The sequence below is a fragment of the Coenobita brevimanus genome, chromosome 31 (assembly GCF_032717465.1).
Source record: "Coenobita brevimanus isolate Jiangsu-jjx chromosome 31, ASM3271746v2, whole genome shotgun sequence".
In the NCBI taxonomy this organism is placed as follows: Eukaryota; Metazoa; Arthropoda; class Malacostraca; order Decapoda; family Coenobitidae; genus Coenobita; species Coenobita brevimanus.
In genome coordinates, this window is record NC_136984.1 from 28,901,278 (window position 1) to 28,926,046 (window position 24,769).

General features: G+C 44.3%; 1 protein-coding gene across 1 annotated transcript; it reads right to left on the minus strand.

Moving 5' to 3' along the window:
• Positions 1-19,520: 19,520 nt before the first annotated feature.
• On the minus strand, positions 19,521-24,075 carry LOC145395440 (uncharacterized). Its single transcript, XM_080269044.1, has 2 exons — positions 24,039-24,075; positions 19,521-21,093 (listed from the first exon to the last, which is right to left on the minus strand). The coding sequence occupies exon 2, from the start codon at positions 21,090-21,092 to the stop codon at positions 20,166-20,168; it is 927 nt and encodes a 308-aa protein (XP_080125170.1). The 5' UTR covers position 21,093; positions 24,039-24,075; the 3' UTR covers positions 19,521-20,165.
• Positions 24,076-24,769: the final 694 nt, after the last annotated feature.

Genomic DNA, 24,769 nt, shown 5'->3' on the forward strand with positions numbered 1-24,769 from the left:
GGAGAGGCTTAGTGGCCTTTTAATGTCGCAACATAATTTGTTTTTATTTTAAATAAATTGATAAGGGAACACACGAAGTAGCAACAAGCTGTAAACTGATGGTTAATGACATGAAAAATGGTCAGTTCAGTGATCATGCAAGGCTGATATAAACACACAGACATCAACAAGTAACCTCATATAATGACTAGCCTCCCCTCGGTATCTATAACATCTATATTGTAACAGAGACTAATATCAGACGTTTACCTCAGATACGTCTCATAAAAGTTGCTCATACATTCTTAACTGCAACGTAGATATGTAGTGTATGGGATATAAAGTATACATAACATTCCATTTCTTAGTTGTTTCTGTCAACCATTAGTATTTTTTACCCCAAAAGGCATTAAAGTATGTCAGTTTTTAAGGCATATGCATCTTTGTTAGCTGTCAATGTGATTTTTGATATATTTCCTAAATCGTAAGTACATGCTGGCTGCATGTCACAAATTAATTGAAGCATAAACCAGACCTAGACCTTTTCAGGTCAATCAATAGCGTCTGTGTCAGTGTTGCCAGATGGTGCAGAGGAAATTTCAGGAGAAAATTGCCAAAAAATTCAGTAGATATAGGTAAAAATTCGGTAGACACACACCAGTATATATATGCACCATATTGGTACTTAACATATATATTTCTGGAATCAATTTAATGAAATTAAGGAGAAGCTTTTTATATATTTAATATCTTATTACAATAGTTGGTGAAATATTACAAAACAAAATATAATTTTCTTCACAACCTAAAAATTACAAAATCTTTCTTTTATATGCAAATCAACACGACTCCCGTGTTCCCTACGAAAATGAATATAATGAATATCGAGTAGCTTTTTAACGACCGTAAATGACAGTAATTCGGACATCTAGTTTTTTTTTTCTTTTTTTTGCAAAAATGAACTAATTAAGTCAGTATAGGCCATCGTTTACTTTAAAATATCTCCAAAACATATTATGATCTATTTAAACTTCTCACCTTTCAATTATGGCGACGCACAACTGCGTACTTGTAAGATTTGCTGCGCTAATGTCTATCTCCCTGCACCTCGTCTCGTCCTCAGCGGCCACTATATTTACAAATAAAAAGCAGTAGAAAAGCGTTGGACTCGATATTGGCAGAATTACTAACTAGTTAAGCTTACAAACTTAACATTCAAATAAATCAACAAAATATTTTGAGCCTTTAGGCCATTATATTAGGTCTCGTGGATGTGTGTTCCTCATTGTCTGCAACTCATCCCCGAGCGTTCAGTTTCGTCGCCTTCCTGTACACACCAACGTGTTTAATACGAACGGGTGGCAGTCGGCAGTGGCACACGTACAGAAAACGTCACAACATCGGCCATCCAGTCCTCCATCACCCCTCCCATGGGCCTCCCTCCCTCCCTCTCTCTCTCTCTCTCTCTCTCTCTCTCTCTCTCTCTCTCTCATATTTAGCTTTTAAGGATTTTCAACTGCCGGGAAGCATAATTTCTGTAGATTTTCTGGAGAACCTTTCAAAATTCAGTAGATTAGAGCAATAATTCGGTATTTCTTGAGATCCATCAGAAATTCAGTAGATCTCACGATATTTCGGTAGATCTGGCAACACTGTGTGTGTGTGTGTGTGTGTGTGTGTGTGTAACCCTAATCTATACCGGCACACCGCACAAGCAACTCTGCCAAGTTTTATACAAAGTTCTGTGTATTTACTAACAAAAAAGGATCTTTCATGAAAACCTTATTGTTTTTTTGTACATGTAAAACTAAACTGGGCTCTACCAGGGCCATCTAAAGATATTTTTAGATGGCCAAGGCTGTATGGGAAGTCAGTTGTACGTATGACACCAATGTAAAGATGACTTGTCACACCCAGACCGGCCAGTTTAACGTGGTACCACGCTTCGACTTGGTGTATCTCAGCTCACATTTTTCCGTTCTTCAAAGCCCTCCCATCTTCACGAGGAGGCAGGCTGAGGGCTGAATACACAAGTTAATATCATATTACAAAACAAACAGAAATATTCATATTTCCACTAATAACGAAATTTCTAAATGATGCCCATGTCTTATGCCTTTGCCCCTGCATCAAGGCCTGCACGCTTAGCCTGCTGCAAAGACAAGTCGTTATTGTAGGTGTGAATATATCAGTACATAGGGTAAAACCTCATATTCCGCAGATTAGACACTAAAACCAGAATAACAAAAACAAGTCCCAGCTCCTGTAGAATAGGCTAAGAGAAACTCAAGTCCAAACCTGTCGTTTGCAACACGATTATCAAATTCGTTCATATATCATCGAATACAAAAAGGGTAAATTTCCAGAACTACACCCAACTCACTTTGAAGCTTTACTTTATCTTTTTTTAAATGTTTTATAATGTGATTAGTTCAAAGCTGACAGTCATTTCTGTCAGAAATGATAAAAATATTACTCTTATACTAACCTAACCTAACCTTATGTAACCTATTGTAGGAAACATCGAAATACACAAGAAAATTTCATAGAATGACTTAAAAACATATATCAGTATAGGCCTATAGGGTAAAACCTCATACTCCGCAGATTAGACACTAAACCCAGAATAACAAAAACAAGTCCCAGCTCCCGTAGAATAAGCTAGGCTAAGAGAAACGTGCATAAGGTATTTAGCCTAAGACAATTTCTGTTGCCAAGAAAAAATATATATTTACATCTAAGCCAAGCTGACAACTCAAGTCCTAACCTGTCATTGCAACATGATTATCAAATTCGTTCATAAATCGTCGATTACTAAAGGAAATACATTTTCAAGCTTCCAAAGCTGTGTGTGACAGACAGTACAATAATATTATAATAGCCTACACATCTAAAGCTGTGACAAGCAAAAGATGCAAAAATTTGTTAGTTTCTACTATTGTATTTGCTTAAAATTCTGTTGTTTACATCTTCCAGCTGAGAGAAAACATGGACCAATCAGCGACGAGACTGTGAAGCATGTGCAGTTTAGAAAATTTTCGCCTGCGTCCAGGCCCTTCCAAATCTGAGGGTGTGTAGCCCATAGATCGCCCATTGTTTAGTGGGGCGCTTGTTTTAGAGTGAATTGAGACCATGAAAGTGAATGTTGTTGTTGTGATGGTGGTGGTGGTGGTGGTTATTGTTGCTGTTGTGGTGGTGGTTGTGGTGGTAGTAATTGTTGCGGTTGTTGTTGTTGTGGTGGTGGTGGTGATGTTGCTTTTTTTGTGGTGGTGTTTATTGTTGTTGTTGTTGTGGTGGTGGTGGTGGTGGTGGTGGCTGTTGTGGTGGTGATGGTGGTGGTTATTGTTGTGGTGGTGGTTGTAGTGGTGATAATTGTTGTGGTTGTTGTTGTGGGGGTGCTGGTGGTGGTTGTGGTGGTTGTTGTGGCTGTGGTGGTGGTGGCGGTGGTTGTGGTGGTTGCTGTTGTTGTTGTTGTTGTTGTGATGGTGGTGGTGGTGATAGTGGTGGTGATGGTTGTTGTTGTTGTTGTGGTGGTGGTGGTGGTGGTGGTGGTGATATTGGTAGTGGTGGTGGTTGTTGCTGTTGCTGTTGTGGTGGTGATTGTTGTGGTGGTAACTTGTGGTGGTGGTTGTGGTTGCTGTTGGTGTTGTGGTGGTTGTTTTTGTTGTAGTTGTGGTGGTTGTTTTTGTTGTAGTTGTGGTGGTGGTCGTGGTGGTATGGTGGTTGTGGTTGTGGTGATGGTGGTGGTTGCTATTGCTAGTGGTGGTGGTGGTGGAGGTGGTGGTTGTTGTGGTGGTGGTTGTTGTAGGTAGTGGTGGTGGTGGTGGTGGTTGCTGTGGTGGTGGTGGTCGTGGTTCCTGGTTCATCTGAAATGTGTACTCGATGGACTGCAGGCTTAAGTTTCCCTTCTGCAACCCACCATCCTCCTTTCAGGGGATAGGGAAGCAGCTGAGGGACGCTTGCATAACCAGACAGCTGAGCCGCTCGTGCTATCGGTGCCACCATAGGTATATTCCCACGCTTTCTACACCCAGAAGCAGCACAGTGTTGCGGCATATCTAGGTAAATTGTGGTCAACTTTGCCCATTGTCAGGGGTACAACATCGCCTGCCTTGACCGTTCCAAGACGACGGCCGCGTAGACGCATCGAAAAGTATTGTCATGCGGAATCTAGGCTTGCTTATTTATATCTATGTGGTGAGGTGTTGTGTACTGCGATCATATACAGGTGTGTGTGTGTGTGTGTGTGTGTGTGTGTATGTGTGTATGTGTGTGTGTGTGTGTGTGTGTGTGTGTGTGTATGTGTGTATGTGTGTGTGTGTGTGTGTGTGTGTTAAACAGATACACAGACCTTACAGTGTAGCAAAACAGGAACCAGTCGGCCAAAACAATCGACTGCTTGCATCCTACCTGGCCGACATTGAGGCAGACATTCGCAAACACAATTTCTTTTACCGTACTAAGAATTCTTATTGCCAGGAAGCACAAAATGAGAGGAGCGCAAATTTTTCCTTTCCATCCCCCCCCCCTCCAAAAAAAAATGCTGCAAGCTTTTATCCGGAAGAACATTGGTACGTTGTAAAAAGAAAAAAGAAAAAGAAATGCCAATACAGGGTGGTTCAAAATACTGTCACTATACTCCTGTTCGTCTAACTTCGCCTAAACCTGACCACTCCGTTTTGAAAGCAGAGTTGTTGCAATCCATTAACAATGAAATATGATGCTCGTCACGAAGAAGTGGTATGGACAGGAGGTGTGGTACCGTACCACTGTCTTCTTGTGTGTGGTGAGGTGTGATATGATGAAATAAGCTTCGCGAAATGAACTAATGGAATATCTAGGCCAAATTAAGGTGAAGAGATATAGCTATAAACGGACAGATTTACATTAAGTTTAGCACGTACCTTCAATTCGTTATATTTTTTCCAGTTCCATAAAATACAACAATTACTGTATACAGCTCCCTAGCACCTCGTCCTTAACGAATTATTCTCCAAACTACCCATTAATATTCTGTTTTTCTGCTTCTTATATCATCGTATCGACACAGATGCCATGAGTAACACACGACTATAGTAATGGAGCTGAAAGAAATCGGTAAGGAGGAGGTGTTGGTAAGCCGTCACCACAACACACAAGACTATAGTGCCGGAGCTTAATCGGAAATAAATCGGTAAGTAGCAGGTGTCAGTAAGCCGTCACCGCAACACGCAAGACTAGTAACGCAGCTAAAATAAATCGGTAAGGAGGAGATGTTAAGCTTTCCAACAGCGCGAGAACACCGCCCATGGAATCTTCCTATATGCAAAATTTTAGCTCATCGAGTGAACAGATCTTTGTACCCAGGTGGTGATAAGCTAAGGAGGCTGGGAACCACAGTTGAGGTGAACTATGGGATTCCGTAAGTATGGTGATTGAACATAAAAGAAAGGCACTGTGTGTGTGTGTGTGTGTGTGTGTGTGTGTGTGTGTGTGTGTGTGTGTGTGTAATAAAGTGTGTCCTTCTGCAGGATGGACAGCAGCAGCAGCAGCAGTGTGTGGCGTGATGCAGTGATGATGGACGGTGCCTACGTGTTGCGTCAGGCCACCACACAACTGTACAAGGGCGGGAATCTACGGCCAGACGTGTTCTACCGTGAGGACCCCAAGCTAGGTCTTTTTGCATACCGTAAGACCTTTGACGGCCCCCAGCAAAAGGTCATCGAGGCGTCTGGAGAGCCACGCAGCTACAACATTGGTGTGGCAGCTGAGCACTTTGATGTCAGCCTACACTGGGTGCTGCTTAAAATCCTGTGTCACCTCAGCACCTCCACCAGGCTGTACCGCAACCTAAACAAGGTGGTATCACTGAGGAACCAGGTTGCCCACCCCACCGATTTCACCAATTCTGTTGATGATTTGGACGAAAAGTTGTCCTACTTGGGCACTCTGTATGATGATATTTTTGATGACTTGGAGGACACAACGGACGCCGACTTATGGGCAGCCCGACAGGAGATCCTTCAGCGCATTAACCGACGAAAACTCCAAGTCAAGCCTAGCATATAATTATAGACGGGTCACCCCTTGGCAGTACAGTCAGTCACCACCTTTAGTTACAACACACCTGGTTAGCTCTCTACCCACGCAGCTCACAGCCTCGAACGATGATGATGATGATGATGATGATGATGATGATGATGATGGCAAACTAAGCAACTCTGGCAAGGAAATGGTCAGCATTGGAGTCGGAAATGCTACAGGAAAAGGACTGGGCCTGCTGGGGGCGGCTATATCTGCCAAGTTGGACCGACCGAACATGTGGCATACGGTCACAGGAGGAGAAGCCAGAGTATGAGGGCTGGGGGACCGTGGGGGCGGCTATTGGAGCGGGCGTGCGACTCCTCGGAGCCCTGGCCAGTATGGATTCCAGCAAAGAGGAGAAGTCCAGGAACAGCAGGTACCAGCAGTAGGCTTTGTGCAGTGGTGGACAACCCCTCCCCAGAAAAAAGAAAAAAAAAAAGTACAGGAAATTTAGCTTGAAACGACAACACTGATCTTTGTCCTCTGGTTTATTAATTCCTCTCTGCAAGAAGCGAGACGTTGTTCCCACACCTCAAAAATTACCTTCACCTGCACCTTTGCATATACAAGACTTCTTCGGACTTAAAAACCTCCTCTACCACGTGCTCGCATCATAGTTATTTTCATTATATTCTCAGTGTCATGCCTACCTATGTATAGCCAAACGCCTCAATTTCGTAAGGGGTGGCCACAATCAAATCACCTCAATTTCGCCATATCCCACGTCGTTTTGCGGCCCTCCCCCAAACTTGCACCTTCCCCCTCCTCTGATGTTGTGGTCTAAATTGTTAGGCCAGATGCAAGTCAATTGGTAAGTGCATCACTGTTTGATCTTGTCAGCAGAAATTATTTATTTAGATATAATTAAAATTCATTATATGCATACTGAAGCCTTCGGTACATACTAATATATATCAAGTCTTGGAAATTTTTGGATGGTATAATAATTATCACCTGGTTATTACTGAATCAAGAACCCAGCCGTTACTATACCCTTTTTTCTATCTTGGTCTAAAAATAGTCTCTACGCCTTGAATACTGAGCTCGTAAACACTGAGTCTGAAAATGTAACCTACGAAAGTGATGACTGCCTCTGTTCTCATTTCTGCTCTGGTCAATCTTCATACATTTCTACACACTGAAAGGAAGAGTCTGCACACACACACACACACACACACACACACACACACACACACACACACACACACACACACACACACACACACACATTTTTTTCACTGCCAGTAGTAAATAAACTTTCTATAATGTTTTTGGAATGGAATAAAGGACTCCAGATGATAAAGTATTAAGATGGAGAAGTAAATATATGGTGGAGGATGAATTGAGAAGGGAATGAAGGACTAGAGATGCAACAGTATTAGGTGGAGAAGTAAGTACTGTAGGCTATATGTTCGAGGGCGACTTGGAGTGAAGGACTGTATATGAAAAAGTATAAAGTGGAGGAGTAAGTATATGTTGGAGGGTGACTTGGATGGAATGAAGGACTGTATATGAAAAAGTATAAGGTGGAGGGATAAGTATATGTTGGAGGGTGACTTGGAATGGAAGCAAGGACTAGAGATAAACAGTATATGGTGGAGGATTGCGAGCATACGAGGTGGTCTGTATATAAGTCTGTTCTTCCACTCCACTGGGGAATTTCTTTGTGCTGAGGTGACGGCTGAATGAGTGTTATCAGTGTCTGTCCAGCAGCATATATTCATCTCTTAAACACACTTTCGCCCACACCAGCAGACTGAGCTCTATTCACGTACTTCCCACTGCTTTGGGAGTTGAGGGGGGATGGATGCAGCTGCAATAATATGTGCATGTGAGTGATGTGTGTATAGTTTCATTGTCTATCCTGTATCATATATTCTTCCAGCAACACTATTACACCCACACCAGCAGACTGAGTACTATTTACGTACTACCCTGCGTTTTGGAAGATAACTGGGGATGGGTTCAGCTGAGCCAATATATACAAGTCATTTCTATTTCCTACTGCCTACGACCTTCACTCTTGTAAACGCAGTGTGTCCAGGCATCTCGAAATGATCGCATCTTGAATTTGACTCTGTTATCCTATTTTTATTTTTCCCTTGTGGGGGGGGGGGGCAATCTTGCAAACTTTCAGCCTTAGGTTCCTTCTTCCTTGCATGCACAGAAATTATGCGAGTGTTGTGTGCATAGTCAAAGGCCAGAAGAAACAATTCCATCTTTTTGACAGGTAAGGCGGGTGACTGGCTGGTAACTTCGTCTGTCTGGGAGAATTAATACTAAAGGTTATTGGTGTCTCCTTAGCCAGAAATATACCTCACAGCATCACAGACTCTTAGATAATGGAGGTGGTTGTGGTGAGGTATGTGATGGTTGGTGTGATGATGGTGGTGGTTGTCGTTGTGGTAATGATGATGGTGGTGGCTGTGGTGGTAATAATGATGGTGGTTGTGGTAGTGGTATGATGATGGTGGTTGTGGTAGTGGTAATGATGATGATGGCAGTTGTGGCAGTGGTAATGATGGTGGCTGTGGTAGTGGTAGCGATGATGGTGTTGTTAGAGGTAGCCACCATTTATATATATGAGACTCTTTGGTCTTGTAATATGTAAGTCTTGAATTCTGGTTAAAGTTATTGTTCTAATCGAAGAGCAGGAGGAGTTAAAGATGAATACAGGGAGTTGATCTTGATTTATTATCTTCAAAGAAAGTCTAAGTTGAGCAGAGTATGTATTACACAGGGATGTAATTTACTAAGTGTCGTCGGACCCCTCTTGTTATTTCCTCTCTCCACTACCTGTCGGTTCTGTGGCTAGCCTCTTTCTGATCTCTGATTCCTACATTCTCGTTTAGCAGGGGTCGTGTCACATGGGCTATACTGTCGTGGAAGCTTCTAGAACACTGTCTGTCTGTGTGTATGTACTGCTTCCGGTGCACGTCAAGCACTCCTTCACTTAAGGGTTGCAAGCCCGTTTCCCTTTTGGTTGATTCTCGTTGACACACTTCCTGTTACACCCTGGCTTACTGCTTCTATCTATCTATCTATCTTTGAGATGTATTATCATAATATGGAGTCCTGACAGTTGTAGTAGTGGTGGTTAATGGTAGTTGTGGTGGTGGTACTGATGGTGGTGGTAGTGATGGATGTTACTGGTGGTTGTGGTAGTGATGGTAGTTGTGGTAGTGATGATAGTAATGTTTGTGGAAGTGATCAGAGTTATGCAGTCACCCGTCCCCACCCAGGAGAAGCTCGGGGACGGGTATTGTTTTAGCTCGGTTTGTCTGTCTGTCTTGTTTGTTTGTTTGTCTGTCTGTCTGGTAACAATTTTGTGCGAAAACTACTGGTGCGATTTTGACTAATATTACAAGGATGATGAGCTATGACCATCTGATCACCTGATTAAATTTTGGGCCAAATTGTGCCAAAGCTCAGGCTGCAGGCCCAATAAAATGTAAAATGTCAAAAACGTTTTTTCGCCATAACTCCTTTCAAATTCGTCACATCGACATGAAACCAAAAGTTAAAAGTGCATCTTTACATATCTGCATCCTGTAACATGCCTCATTACATCAGGGGGGTGACCCCCCAGTTAGCGGTAGGGGGATCAGTGTCAGGTGGGTCGGGCCTAAAATTTCAAGTGGGCATAAAATCGTCAATTTTCACCCAGTTACTCCAAATTTGATGTGACATCTTTGACTAGATATCCTGTTGTGTTTATACATCAGCTCTAAAATGACTGCCGGGAAAAGGTTTGCTATGTCCGCCACCGCTTCTTGTTAATAAATTGAAGATGGTAGTAGACATGACACCAACTGTGTAAATCTGTGGTTGAGAGAGAGAGAAAGAGAGAGAGAGAGAACCAGCCAACCTCCTCCCAACTCTCCATAAACCTTTTCCAGTGACATCACAGAAATCACGTGGTTTTGTTTACAACTCCATATTGGACGGCAAACTCCTCGCAGTAATGGCTGTTCAGACAGGGCTGTCAGAGATTTAGCTGTCTGACATATGCAGACATCTGTATCAACGCCACCAAGATCTGTACAGGAACAAGATAAAGTGTTTGGGGCTGGAAGCTTACAGTACACCATATCTAGGGAGAAATTCACCCGTTTCAAGTACGGGAAACCGAAGCTAGATCTCAGATATGGCGATCTCTATCACTATTTGGTGAACACCCCGTCAAACTTCACCGGGGCATCCCTGAAGGTAAATATGTGTAACATATCTAGCTGGAATTGACATACAGTAAATGTAAATCATCTTGGTAAGCAGTAAATTATTGATGTGGGGCCAAGGGGGGATCGAGTAGGCCCTACCGTAGTTGATAAATGAGTGGAGGGTGGGGGCGTGGGAGTGCGGGAAAGAGGTGGAGGGAGGGTGGGGGGTTTGAATGGCGGTGAGGGGGTGAGGGGGTGGTATTAGGGTTGGTTTGGGGTGTGGGGGGTGAGGATTTGGGGAAGGGTTGGGGATGGGTGGTAAGGGGTGGAACTGATAGGGGGTGGAGGGGAAGGGGGTTGGGTGGTTGTGGGGGTTATTGTGGGGGCTGGGGGGGCTTGTGGAGGGGAGCTGGGGGTCGTGGATTGTGGGGGGTGGAGGGTTCGATAGTGGGGGGTAGGGGGTTGTTGGGGGGTGGGAGTGAGGGGTGGTGGGGGACGGTGGTGGGGTGGGGGTGGCAGTCGGGTGGGTCGGGTGGCGGTGGGGAGTTGGAGTGGCAGTGGGAGGGTGATTGGGGTGTGTTGGTGGGGTGGGGGGGCGTGAGGTGGTTGGATGTCGGTGGGGGGGATGGGGGTGGGGTTGGAGGAGATAGGGGTGGCTCACCTGATATGAAATGCCTGCTACAGAGTCGAGTGTAGGCCGTTGGCTGCCAATTCTCCCTCTTCACGGCAGCTGTCCACTTCTGTTGCCTTTCCTCACTAGCTGGAAACCGACACAAGTGTGGGCCTCCCCTCTACGCTTCCACCTGCTGCTGTTGGAGAGCTGGGCGAGTCGTTTCGCCCTTTCCATCATGGGCAAGGGGGTTGAGGGCAGTGTCGGGGCGTTGTCTACCTGAGCTCGTCGGCGCCTCCTCCATCGGCGCCGCATTGTCTACCCGGCTCTCGTCCCGCCCTGCCCTCGTTTAGACCATCGTGCAGCCTGGCCTGATCATCCACCGTCGGCCCCGCCCTGCCTCGTTTACCATCGGACAACCACCTCACCACCCATCGCCGCACCTTGCCCTGCCTTTGCCGCCTTCTGCTCGTTATCAGTTGTTTTGCCAGCCGAGCTATGCTCCCGTCTGGGAGCTTTATTCTTTCCATAACTCTGACGGGCTCTTAGTTTGCCCGTGCCCCATTAGTGTGGGGCGAATATTCCAAACAACTTCCAAACCAAGACACAAGTGTACCCCACTTCCACTTTTCTGCCATATCTTACAGCCGAAGGCACAATAGCCGAAGGCACATTGTGGAATCTGCAATTCTCTCTCTCTAGACGTCCGACAATTTGCCATCCAGTATGGCGTCATAAACAAAAGTCAGGTGACCCGTGACGTCACGTGGAAAAGATCTATAAACGGAAGTGCAAACAACTGGTTCTCTCTCTCTCTCTCTCAAACACACACACACACACACACACACACACACACACACACACGCACGCACGCACGCGCGCGCGCGCGCGCAAACCATCAGCCTTCTTCGCTCTCTCTCTCTCTCTCTCTCTCTCTCTCACACACACACACACACACACAAACCATCAGCCTTCTTCTTCACTCTCTCTCTTTCTCTCTCTCTTCTTCGTTTTCCTCTTCTCTCCCTTTCACCACCCCCCGCCTCTCTCTCTCTCTCTCTCTCTCTCTCTCTCTCTCTCTCTCTCTCTCTCTCTCTCTTTCGTTTTCTTCTTCTCTCCCTTTCAGCACCCCTCACCTCTCTCTCTCTCTCTCTCTCTCTCTCTCTCTCTCTCTCTCCCCACACACACACACACACACACACACACACACACACGCACACACACCGCCCCCACCAATCACAATGCACTATCCAGTATAATACTATAACTGTGTGAAATGAGGAGAGACTGATCCACATGTAAATTAAGTTTTTTTTTAAATATATTGGTTAGATTATATACGACTATACATAGAGTTACAGGGATGAAGGGAAAATAAAAGATATAACTGTGTAACAAAGAATTTGTTTATTCAATTTTTTGGTCTTGTTATTCTCAGTTTTCCATGCTGATTCCAATGGTGTATATTTTGTTTGCCTATCTCTAAGTTTCTGTCCACAATTGGCAATTGTTTATTTCCAGTCTTGTTACTGTTCGCCAATGTAATGGCAGATGTATCGCTTACCACGTCACACACACAAACACACACCATCTGCATCCATGCAGATGGTACTGATATGACCATTATTGCGTCATGCAACATGGATCGAGTCATTTCATTCGATGATCTAGTCTCACGTTGCTAGTTTGGCTGGTTGACGTGTTTTTGAGCTGTTCCTAAAGGTGATTCTATTGATAAGAATGACCAGTAGACGTTCTTGCAAGCTGTCAGCCGATACATTTTGTTATGTATGTGGAGAATGTATTGGACCGAAGATGATCAAACACAAAATTCACCTTGATACCAAATTTGCTCATGCATACATAGCATACTTTGGTGTGGCAATGGGCGATCAGGATAAGGATTGGCTCTGCCTTACACTTGTGCTAGCTGTTGCTCTGTGCTTGAAGCTTGGCAATGAGGAGTGAGAAAGAAGATGCCGTCCACAGTTCCCAGAGTGTGGCGAGGGCCTTCGAATCACCATGACGATTGTTAGTTTTGCATGGTTGATATAAGTGGTGCAAAGAGCATTAAGGGCGAAAGAACATTGTATATCGAAATTTGCCTTCTTCGATCTCTCTAGTGCCTAATGACGTTGAGCTGGCGATTCCTGCACCTCCTATGGACATGGAAGATGTTTCTGACCATGTGGACATCATCAATGATGGAGGGGAAAGTGATGATGGAGAATGTTCTGGAGACACACTTTCCCAATCATCAAGAACTTGATGACTTGGTTCGAGATTTAGGACTCACCAAGTCCAGTGCTGAGCTGCTGGCATCATATCTAAGTGAATGGAACTTGTTGGATCCCAGTTGCAAGTTGAGTTATAGGAATCACTATGGCAAGTTTGCATCCTTCTTCAAATTTTTCAAAGAAACCTCGTTGTGTTACTGTTTCGGTGTTAGGAGTTTGTTCCAAGCCATGGGAGTGGATTACAAGGCCTCAGAATGGTGACTCTTCATAGACAGTTCTGTGAAGAGCCTAAAAGCTGTACTTTTGCATAACAGCAACGATCTCCCAGCAATTCCAGTTGAACATTCTGTGTAAATGGAAGAAGGCTATGAGAATGTGAAAATTTGCCTGACAAAGATCATGTACTCAGATCGCAATTGGGAGGTTTGTGGGGATTTCAAAATGATTTCGTTCCTACTTGGAATACAAGGCAATTATACGATATACTCTTGTTTTTTATGCTTGTGGGACAGCCGGAGTGATGCAGAACATTTCGTGAGGAAAGACTGGCCTCTCAGAGTGAGTCTCACACCAGGTTCATGCGACGTTCTGAGAGCTCTACTGATCTCCAGTGAGAAGGTACTGCTACTGCTGCTACTCATAAAACTTGGTCTTGTGAAACAATTCGTGAAAGCCATTGATAACGAGGACGATGCATTTCTGCATATCCGGTCAATGTTCCCCAAGTTAAGCGTGGCAAAGGTGACAGCTGACATGTTCACCGGGCCGCATGTTCGAAGAATGCTTGCAAGTCGTGAACTCCAGAGTAAAATGACCAATGATGAAGAATGCTTTCAGAAGGGTTGTGGAGGGTTTTCATGGCAACCAGAGGAAACCAGATTCCACACAGCTCCTCGATGACCCGATCGGCGCATTCCACCGGCTTGGATGCAGAATGTCAACCAAACTGCGTTATCTACGTTCCCACTTTGGTTTCTTCAAAAACAACTTGGGCGCATTCAGCAAGGAGCATGGCGAACAGTTCCACCAGGACATTCTGCTAATGGAAACCAGATATCAAGGCAGGTGGAACAAGGAGATGAAGGGCGATTACGTTTGGGGATTGTTGCGCGATTGTCCTCACAGCTAAAGAAGAAAGTCAAGATCAGAAGTGCATTTCTAGATATTATGTGCCCTGCATTCCTTGTGATGTTACTGTCTGCTCATTTTCTAGTAATATTCGTAATATTCTATCTATCTATCTATCTATAGCCCGACGCCCTAATCCCGCTAAGGGTGGCCACAGACAAAACACCTCCAAGTCGCTCTGTCACCCACCATTTGACTACCCTCCCCCCAACTCACTCCCCCCTCCCTTATATACCTCTCAACTCCATCCTTCCACCTCATCCTCGGTCTTCCCCTCCCTTTCCCTTCCTCCACCCCACCTACATACACCCTCTTAGTCAGTCTTTCATTCTCCATTCTTTCCACATGTCCAAACCACCTCAGTGTATTTCTCCTAATCTTTTCAACCACAATCACATCCACCCCACAACGTTCTTTCACTTCTTCATTCGTCAACCTGTCCCTCCATGTCACTCCACATGCTCCTCTCAAGTAATTCATTTCCACTACTCCCACTCTTGACTTGTTCCACTCTTACAAGGTTCACGCCTCGCTTCCATACGTCAGGGTAGGGATCACAATACTATCATGCAATGACTTCTTAACTTCCATATTCACCTCCCTATTCCGCATCACTGCTTTCAGTGAACCAACAACCTTCCTTCCCTGCTGTACCCTTTCATGCACTTCATCCCCCAAAGTTCCATCCTTACTCATCACACTACCCAAGTACTTGAATGCACTCACATTCTCCATATCCTCACCATCCAACCTCACTGTACATTCTGTGACTTCATTCCTCTCAAACACCATAAGTTTGCTCTTGTTTATATTAACTTTCAGATTCCTCTCCTATACACTCTCCCAAATTCATTCACCAAACCTTGCATCTCCCATTCATCTTCATTCAACAATACTGTATCATCAGCAAACAGCAACACCGGAATCTTCCAAATCCCACCCTCATTCATTAGAGCCACCCCCACATCCACTGCCCTACCTTGAACCTCCTTTACAACCCCATTCATGTATATATTAAACAACCATGGAGACATCACACAACCCTGTTTCATTCCCACATTGAGATCAAAGAACTCAGCTTACCATCCACTCGCACGTAGCCCAAGTTCCTTCATACATAGGCTACTCTTCACAGCACCCAACAATTTCCCCTCCACTCCATATATTCTCAGTACCTTCCACATACCTTGTCTATCTATTCTGTCACAAACTTTCTCCAAGTCCATGAAGGCAGCATACATTTTCTTTCCCTTCTGTAGATATTTCTCCACTAAACATCTTAGAACAAATATCTGATCTACACACCCTTTTCCCTTCCTAAATCCCCTTTGTTCTTCTCCAACTAGCTCCTCTGTTATATGACTAACCCTATCAATAGGTACTCTTCCATCTATTTTACCAGTCACACTAAGAAGGCAAATACCCCTATGGTTACCACATACTTCTCTTTCCCCTTTTCCTTTGTATAAAGGAACAATTATACCTGATTTCCAATCCTCCGGAACCCTTCCCTCTTCCCATGCCAATCTACATAACTTCCATATCCACTCCACTAAAATCTCACCCTTGTACCTCAGCATTTCACCACACACTCCATCAATTCCTGGGGCCTTTCCCATCTTGATCTTCTTCATTGCTTCCACTACTGCCACCCTACTGATCTCTTCCTCCCTCCTCTCATCTCTTCTTCTCCCAGCCATTCCCCAACCACTTATACTCGCACTGCTCTCACTCTACATTCAACAAATCCTCAAAGTACTCCTTCCATCTTCTCAATTTCTCTCTCTTCTTCACCAACAATCTATTATTTCTATCTTTCACTCCCCTACTATTATCCCTTTCACACTGCCTTACTTTCTTTACCTCCATCCAAAACAATTTCTTACTCTCCCTCCATTTCACACTCAGATTCCTCCCAAACTCTTCATCTACTTTCTTCTTACTCTCCTTCACCAATCTCTTCACTTCCCTTCTCCTGCTCATAAATACCTCTCTCTTCTCTCTCTCTCATCTTCTCCCCTTCGTCTACTCGCTAGCCATTCACTATACAGGCATGCCTTCTTCTTTTCTTCCACAGCTCGCTTCACCTCATCATTCCACCATGCTGTCCCTTGCATACCCCTGCATCTCCTCCTCATTCCACAAACCACCTCACACACTGCGCCTATTTCTTCCGTGAATATCTTACATATGTTTTCCACCCCTTCCATCTGCTCTAGCTCATACCTTCCCAATCTTTCTTCCACTATGCTCTTATACTCTGCCATTTTCTCACTATCTTGCACATTCTCCACTCTTCTCACAGGAGCTGGTTCCTCCTTTGTTCCCCTTCGTCTCTTCAACCATTTTCTTTGCAGCTTTACCTTGACCATCACTAAGTGATGGTCCGAGATTCCATTCCCCGACTCTCTCCACATTCTTGCACCCAACACTTGTCTTCTCATTCGCTCATCCACACACACGTAGTCTATTATTGCCTTTCGTTCAACAAGCTCACCATCCAACCTCATCATTACTCTCCATGTATACCTGTGGATCATCTTATGCCGAAAGTAGGTGTTGGCTATTGCCAACCCCTTACCAGCACAGATGTCCACCAAAGCACTACCATTCCCATCTACTTCAGCTGGCACACCCCACTGACCAACCACTTCATCCGCTGGTACATTCCCGACTTTGCCATTCATGTCTCCAATCAAAAACACTCTCTCACTCCTCTCAAACTTGTCCATACATGCTTCTACACTCACCCAAAACTCATCTTTTACTCTTGCCACTCAGTCCTCTGTCGGCGCATACGCACACACAATCACCCACGCTTGTATACCTACTTTCATCCTCACCCATACAATCCTTGCACCCATTGTTCCATACTCCCTTATATTCTCCTTCCACTTCTTGCTTATCATCAGACATACTCCCACTCTTGCCCTCTCATTCTCATTAACTCCTGCACATATTCCTAAACCATATTCCCATTCTCTCACCCTTTCACCTTTACATTTAGATTCAGTCAATCCACATATATCCACTCTTGCATCCTCAGGCACCTGCACAATCTCTCTCTCTATCGCTTCATCATTCACTTCTCTCACATTCCATGTCCCCACCCTCAGAAAGTCCTTTGTCCGTTCCCTTGTCGTCAACGTATGGTCCGTCCTGGTCCGAGGCGCTTTATTCGCTTGTTTAGTTTTTTTTTTTACTGGGTGGGGCACTAACCCACCACCAACCCTTTTAGTCGTCTCATACGACAAGCAATGATACTGGGGGAGTATTCTTCCGGGAATATATAAATACTTTGACATTCTCAACATTCTCGAAGAGGTAACAGGTTGCAGTTCCTGTCCTTGAACGATATCATGTTGTTGCATAATTCCCGTAACGCTAGATTTACACAAAAACAAATACCATATTCGGAATCTACTCATTGACGTTGATCAGAAATAGTGTAAAAATCAACATTAAAAATGGTTTAAATTTGTTACACAGTGGATATCTTTTATTTCCCTTCATCCCTGTAACTCTATGTATATTCGTATATAATGTAACCCATATATTAAAAAAAAAATAATAATTTACATGTGGATCAGTCACTCCTCATTTCACACAGAGTGTTATATTGGATAGTGCATTGTGATTGGTGCGGGCGGTGTGTGTGTGTGTGTGTGTGTGTGTGTGTGTGTGTGTGTGTGTGTGTGTGTGTGTGTGTGTGTGTGTGTGTGTGCAAGAGAGAGAGAGAGAGAGAGAGAGAGAGAGAGAGAGTTGTTTGCACACTTCCATTTATAGAGACTGTGGGGGAGGTTGGCTGGTTCTTAAACATTCATTCTCTCTCTCTCTCTCTCTCTCTCTCTCTCTCTCTCTCTCTCTCTCTTGCACAACCATGGATTTATACAGTTGGTGTCAAATCATTATACTAACCACAACTATAACTCTGATTACTACCACAGCCATTACTCCCATCACTACCACAAATACAAGTAACAACCATCACTACCACCACTACCATTAACCACCATTATCAGTACCACAGCCACCATCATCATTACCACAACGACAACCACCACCATCATCACACCAACCATCACATACATCACCACAACCACCTCCATTATTTAATAGTCTGTGATCCTGTGAGATATGTTTTTGGCTAAGGAGACAGCAATAAACTTTAGTATTAATTCTCCCAGACAGACGAAGTTACCAGCCAATCACCAGCCTTACCTGCCATAGAGATGGCTTTCTCTCTTCTGGCCTCTATGCATGCAACATCCGCATGTATTTTTCTGTATATGCAAGGAAGAAGGAACCCAAGGCTGGAGGTTTGCAAGACTGCCCCTCCCCACCAAAGGGAAAATAAATATAGGATAACAGAGAGCCAAATTCAAGATGCAATCATTTCGAGATGCCTAGACACATTGGAGGTCGTAGGCAGTAGGGAAAAGAAATGATTTGTCTACACTGGTTCAGCTGCACCCATCCACAATCACCCTCCAACACGGAGGGTAGGTAGTACGTAAATAGCACTCAGTCTGCTGGTGTGGATGTAATAGTGTTGCTGGAAGAATATTATGATGCAGGATAGACAATGAAACAGTACACACAGCACTCACATGCACATATTATTGCAGCTGCACCCATCCCCACTCACCCCCCAAAGCAGTGGGTAGTACGTGAATAGCGCTCAGTCTGCTGGTGTGGGCGAAAGTGTGTTTAAGGGATGAATATATGCTGCTGGACAGACACTGATAACACTCATTCAGCCGTCACCTCAGCACCAAGAATTCCCCAGCGGAGTGGAATAGCAAAATTATATACAGACCACCTCGTATACTCGCACTCCTCCTCCATATACTGTTTATCTCTAGTCATTGCTTCCATTCCAAGTCACCCTCCAACATATACTTACCCCTCCACCTTATACTTTCTCATATACAGTTCCTCATTCCGTCCAAGTCACCCTCCAACATATACTTACCCCTCCACTTTATACTTTTTCATATACAGTTCCTCATTCCGTCCAGGTCACCCTCCAACATATACTTATCCTTCCACCTTATATTTATCATCTGGAGTCCTTCATTCCATTTCAAAAACATTATAGAAATTGCATGTACTAGTGACAAAATAGAGAGAGAGAGAGAGAGAGAGAGAGAGAGTGTGTGTGTGTGTGTGTGTGTGTGTGTGTGTGTGTGTGTGTGTGTAAACTTCCCTTCAGTGTGAAGAAACGTAGCGTATGCAGACTGACCATAGGAAAAATGAAAACAGAGGCAGTAAGCATTTTTATAATTACATTTTCAGACTCGGTGTTTACAAACCCTGCATATAAGGTGTAGAGACTATTTTTAGGCCAAGTTAGTGAAAGAAAAAAAAAAAAGCATATTGTAACTGCTGGTTCCTTGATTCAGCAATAACCAGGTGATAATTATTATACCCCCATAAATTACCAAGACTTTGTAATACACTATTAGTTTTAAACAAAAGGCTTCACTATGCATCGAATGTACTTTAATTATATCTACATAAATAATTGCTGTTGACAAGATCAAACGCTGATGCCCTTATCACACGACCTGCATCTTGCCTGGCATTTTAGAACACAACATCCGAGGCGGGAGGGGGGTGCAAGTTTAGGGGAGGGCAGCGAAATGACGGGGGACACGGTGATATTGAGGCGATTTGTTTGTGGCTACCCCTTACGGGATTGAGGCGTTTGGCTGTACATGGACAGATAGGCATCACACTGAGGATGTAATGAAAATATAATGATACATGCATATGACAGAGGAAGATTATAATTTTGAAGAAGTCTTGTATATGCAAAGGTGCAGATGAGGGTAATTTCTGAGGTGTGGGGACAACGATTAGCTTCTTGCAAAGAGGAATTGATGAACCAGAAGGACAAAGATCAGTGTTGTCTTTCCAAGCTGAAATTCCTTTCTCTCTCTCTCTCACTCTCTCTCTTTTGGGGGGTCCATCACTTCACAAAGCCTACTGCTGGTACCACCTGTTCCTAGACTTCTCCTCTTTGCTGAAATCCATGCTGGCCAAGGCCCCGAGGAGTCCAACGCCTGCTCCAATAGCCGCTCCTACAGTCCCCCAGCCTTCATACTCTGGCTTCTCCTCCTGTGACCGTCTGCCGCGGCTTGTGTTCGGTCGGTCCTCCTTGGCAGACATAGCCGCCCCCAGCAGGCCCAGTCCTATTCCTATGGCACTTCCGACTCCAACGCCGACCATTGCCTTGCCAAAGTTGTCTAGTTTGCCATCATCATCATCATCATCATCATCATCGTTCGAGACTGTGAGCTGCATGGGTCGAGAACTAACCAGGCATGTTGTGACTGAAGGTTGTGGCTGACTGTACTGCCGAGAGGTGACCCATCTAGATATGCTAGGCTTGGCTTGGAGTTTTCGTTGGTTAATGCGCTGAAGGATTTCCTGTCGGGCTGCCCATAAGTCAGCGTCCGTTGTGTCCTCCAGGTCATCAAAAATATCATCATACAGAGTGCCCAAGTAGGACAACTTTTCATCCAAATCGTCCACAGAATTGAAGTAATCGGTGGAGTGAACGGCCTCGTTCCTCAGTGTTACCACCTTGCTTAGGTTGCGGTACAGCCTGGTGGAGGTGCTGAGGTGACACAGGTTTTTAAGCAGCACCCAGAGTAGGCTGACATCAAAGTGCTCAGCTGCCTCACCAATGTTGTAGCTGCGTGGCTCTCCAGAAGCCTTGATGACCTTTTGCTGGGGGCCGTCAAAGGTCTTACAGTATGCAGCCAGACCCAACCTGGGGTCCTTAAGGTAGAACACGTCTGGCCGTAGATTCCCGCCCTTGTACAGTCGTGTGGTGGCCTGACGCAACACGTAGGCACCGTCCACCATCACTGCATCACGCCACACACTGCTGCTGCTGTTGTCCATCCTGCAGAAGGACACACTTTATTACACACACACACACACACACACACACACACACACACAGTGCCTTTCTTTTGTGTGCATTCATCATATTTACAGAAACCCACTGGCAGAAACTTTTGCTACACATTTTTGTAGTTTAATCAACTCATGCTCCTTACGCTCCCTTCCCTCACCAAACTTTTGAGGGTATCCTCGACACAGTGACCCTATCCTTGCAAGAAGTGAGAAATAGGCTCGCAGCACTGGATCCGAACACCAGTATGGGACCTGATGGCCTCCACCCCAGTCTTCTGAAATATTGCCCAGCCTTAGCCTTACCCTTGTTTTTGATATTTCAAAAGTCTGTCACCATTGGTAAATTGCCATATGATTGGAAAAAATCCATTATCATTCCTATATTCAAGAAAGACTCTCGACACAAACCTCTTAACTATAGGTCTATTAGCCTAACCTCCGTCTGCTGCAAAACCCTGGAAAGATTTATTACAGAGGCATTATACAACTACCTTGACACTAATGGAGTGCTGTCCAATGAGCAGTATGGATTCAGACAGGGTAGAACTGTAGATGACCAACTGTTACTCGTGTATAATGATGTTACGGCGTGGGTGGATGCTGGGTATGTTGTGAATGTTGTCTTGTTTGACTTTAGCAAAGCCTTTGACATCGTCAATCATTCGATACTGACAAGCTGAGGCTACTTGGGGTCAGTGGTTCCTTGCTAACTTGGATCTCTGACTTCCTGTCCGGCTGCACCATGCAAGTGTCTGTGTCCGGCTGCGCCAGTTCCTCAAGGAATGTTCTCAGTGGTGTTCCCCAGGGATCTGTTCTAGGCCCCTTGCTCTTTCTGGTATATATAAACTTTCTACCCTCTTACATACGCTCCAAATGTCAATTCTTTGCTGACGACATGAAGATTTACCTCAAGTTGCTCCAAAACACTTGTTCCACATTAGCTGCAGGTATAAGTACTTGCCAGAAGGACATTGATATGGTCTACAATGTTGCTGAGTCCTGGGGTTTACGTTTCAATCTTGACAAGTGTACTGTTCTGCGATGTCAGAGAGGCCCAGTAGACTGGAATTCTATTGGCGCACTTCAGTACTATCACATGAACAACACCAGCCTCTCCGTAGAAACTACACACAAAGACTTGGGTATCTTGGTTGACAGGTCACTGAAATTTCATTCGCACATAAGAAATACTGTAAAAAAGGCAGCAGGCCTGTCAAATAATTTATTAAAGTCCACGCTCTGTCGAGACCGAGATTTTATGTTGACTTGATTCAAATCTCACATCAGACCCATCATGGAGTTTGGCCCCACTGTATGGAACACAGGCTACCACGGAGATCAGAGGCTCCTGGAGTCTGTGCAGCGCAGATGGACTAAGCAAATCAATGGCCTGTCCGAACTCAGTTATGCTGACCGTCTGAAAAACCTGGGCCTGTATTCCGTAAAAGGGAGACTGATCAGAGCTGACCTCATTAAATGCTGGAAAATCTTCCATCGCCAGTCCCCAATTGCACCGCCTGAGCTTTTTTCTCTTCCTTCAGTAACTCACACCAGGGTCCACAGATTCAAGGTGGCCAAGCCCCGCACTTCAGACGAGTGTAGATGCAGGTTTTTCAGCATCAGATGTATAGACCTCTGGAACTCTCTTTCAGATGATGCTGTTAGCGCTGACTCAGTTGCATCATTTAAAAAGTCCCTCCACTCACAACTAGGTCACATCCTGTTCGACTATACTGAATAACTACGATTCTTAATTCGAAGTCCTTCAAGTAGTGCAACTACCGTGCATATGGCACAAAACTCAGCTCTAATCAATAGTCTATTCTGATGATGATGTATATAGGAAACGGGGCTGGCGTGCCAGCAGGTATGGGCTGCCCTACTTCTTGAAGAGCAGATTCCTACCGAGCCATACTGTTAATTGTAGTAGAGTAGCCAACCAGGTGAGTAAACCAGGTGAGTAAACATCAACTGTGGTTCCCAGCATCTCTAGCTTGTCACCACCTGGCTACTAAGATCTGTTCACTCGATGAACTAAAATTTTGCATATAGGAGGATTCCATGGGCGGTGTTCTCGTCCTGTTGGAAAGCATACTTAACACCTCCTCCTCACTTATTTGTTTCAGCTCCGTTACTATAGTGTTGTGTGTTGCGGTCACGGCTTACTAACACCTCCTCCTTACCAATTTATTTCCGATCCAGCTCCGTTACTGTAGTCATGTGTTATGCCATCTGTGTCGATAATATCATGTTATAATATGCACAAAAACAGAATATTAATGGGTAGTTTGGAGAATAAATCGTTAAGGAAGAGGTGCTAGGGAGCTGCATACAGTAATTTTTGTTTTTTATGGAACTGGACAAAATATAACGAATTGGAAGTACGTGCTAAACTTAATGTAAATCTGTCCGTTGATAGCTATATCTCTTCACCTTACTTGGCCGAGATTTTCCATTAGTTCATTTCGCGAAGCTTATTTCATCATATCACACCTCACCACACACAAGAAGACAGTGCTACGGTTCCACACCTCCTATCCATACCATTTCTTCGTGACGAGCATCATATTTCATTGTTAATGGATTGCAACAACTCTGCTTTCAAAACGAAGTGGTCACTTTTAGGCCAAGTTAAAGTAATCTGATTACAGTTATATGATTTTGAACCACGCTGTATTGGCTTTTTTTTTTTTTTTTTTGTACCAGTGTTCTTCCTGGGGAAAAAAAAAAAAAAAAAACCGCCGTAATTTTTTTTGCAGGAGGAGAGGAAGGGACAAATTTTCACTCTTCTCTCACTGTGCTTCCTGGAAATAGGCCCAGGTAGGATACGAGCAGTTGATTGTTTGGCCGACTAGTTCCTGTTTTGCTACACAGTAAGGTCTATTTACCTGTTTCACACACACACACACACACACACACACACACACACACCTGTAAATGACCGCAGTACGCAACGCCTCTCACAACCACCACCTGTTGCCAACTGCCAAGATTAGAAGACCACCACGTCCACCACAGGCATGATACGAGAGGGAGGTCTGGGAGGGGGGGTAGACCGTCCAGCTGTGCCATATTTGTGCACATCTCACACTATCTGTCTTCCTCAAATACGCTTATGTTGCTTAATTACTCACTTACCTGCTTGGGATACACAGAGTAAATAGCATGCAACTAATGGCAGTAGATGATATCCAGGAAAATATATGAGTAGTTTAGGGAGTTCTTCTAGATCAGGCATCGCTGCAGTCATGTGACACAAGGGCGTTGTTGTCAAATTTCTTCTCATCCCTCTTGATCTGTCTTCCTCAGCTAGTCTTACGTTGCTTATTATTTACTTAACTACTTGGAATTCATTACTGGATTTACATTGTGTAATTATTAACATTTGATGACATAGAAGTTATTAACAGAATTAATTACGGATGACGATGCAAGTATATTTGGCAACCGCGTCAGACCGAGGAATAGTTGCCAAGTTGCGCATCTCTGAGACTTAACAATACTTACCGCTTCAAGAGGGCCATAATATCCAGCCAGAATGCTTTCAAAAATCTGTTTATTTTCTTTTGGTAAGCATTTGATATTTAAAGTTGGCGGTTCTAGTGACTTGTACGTTAAACTTGTGTGTGTGTTCTTACCTAATTGTTCTTACGCAGTTGTAT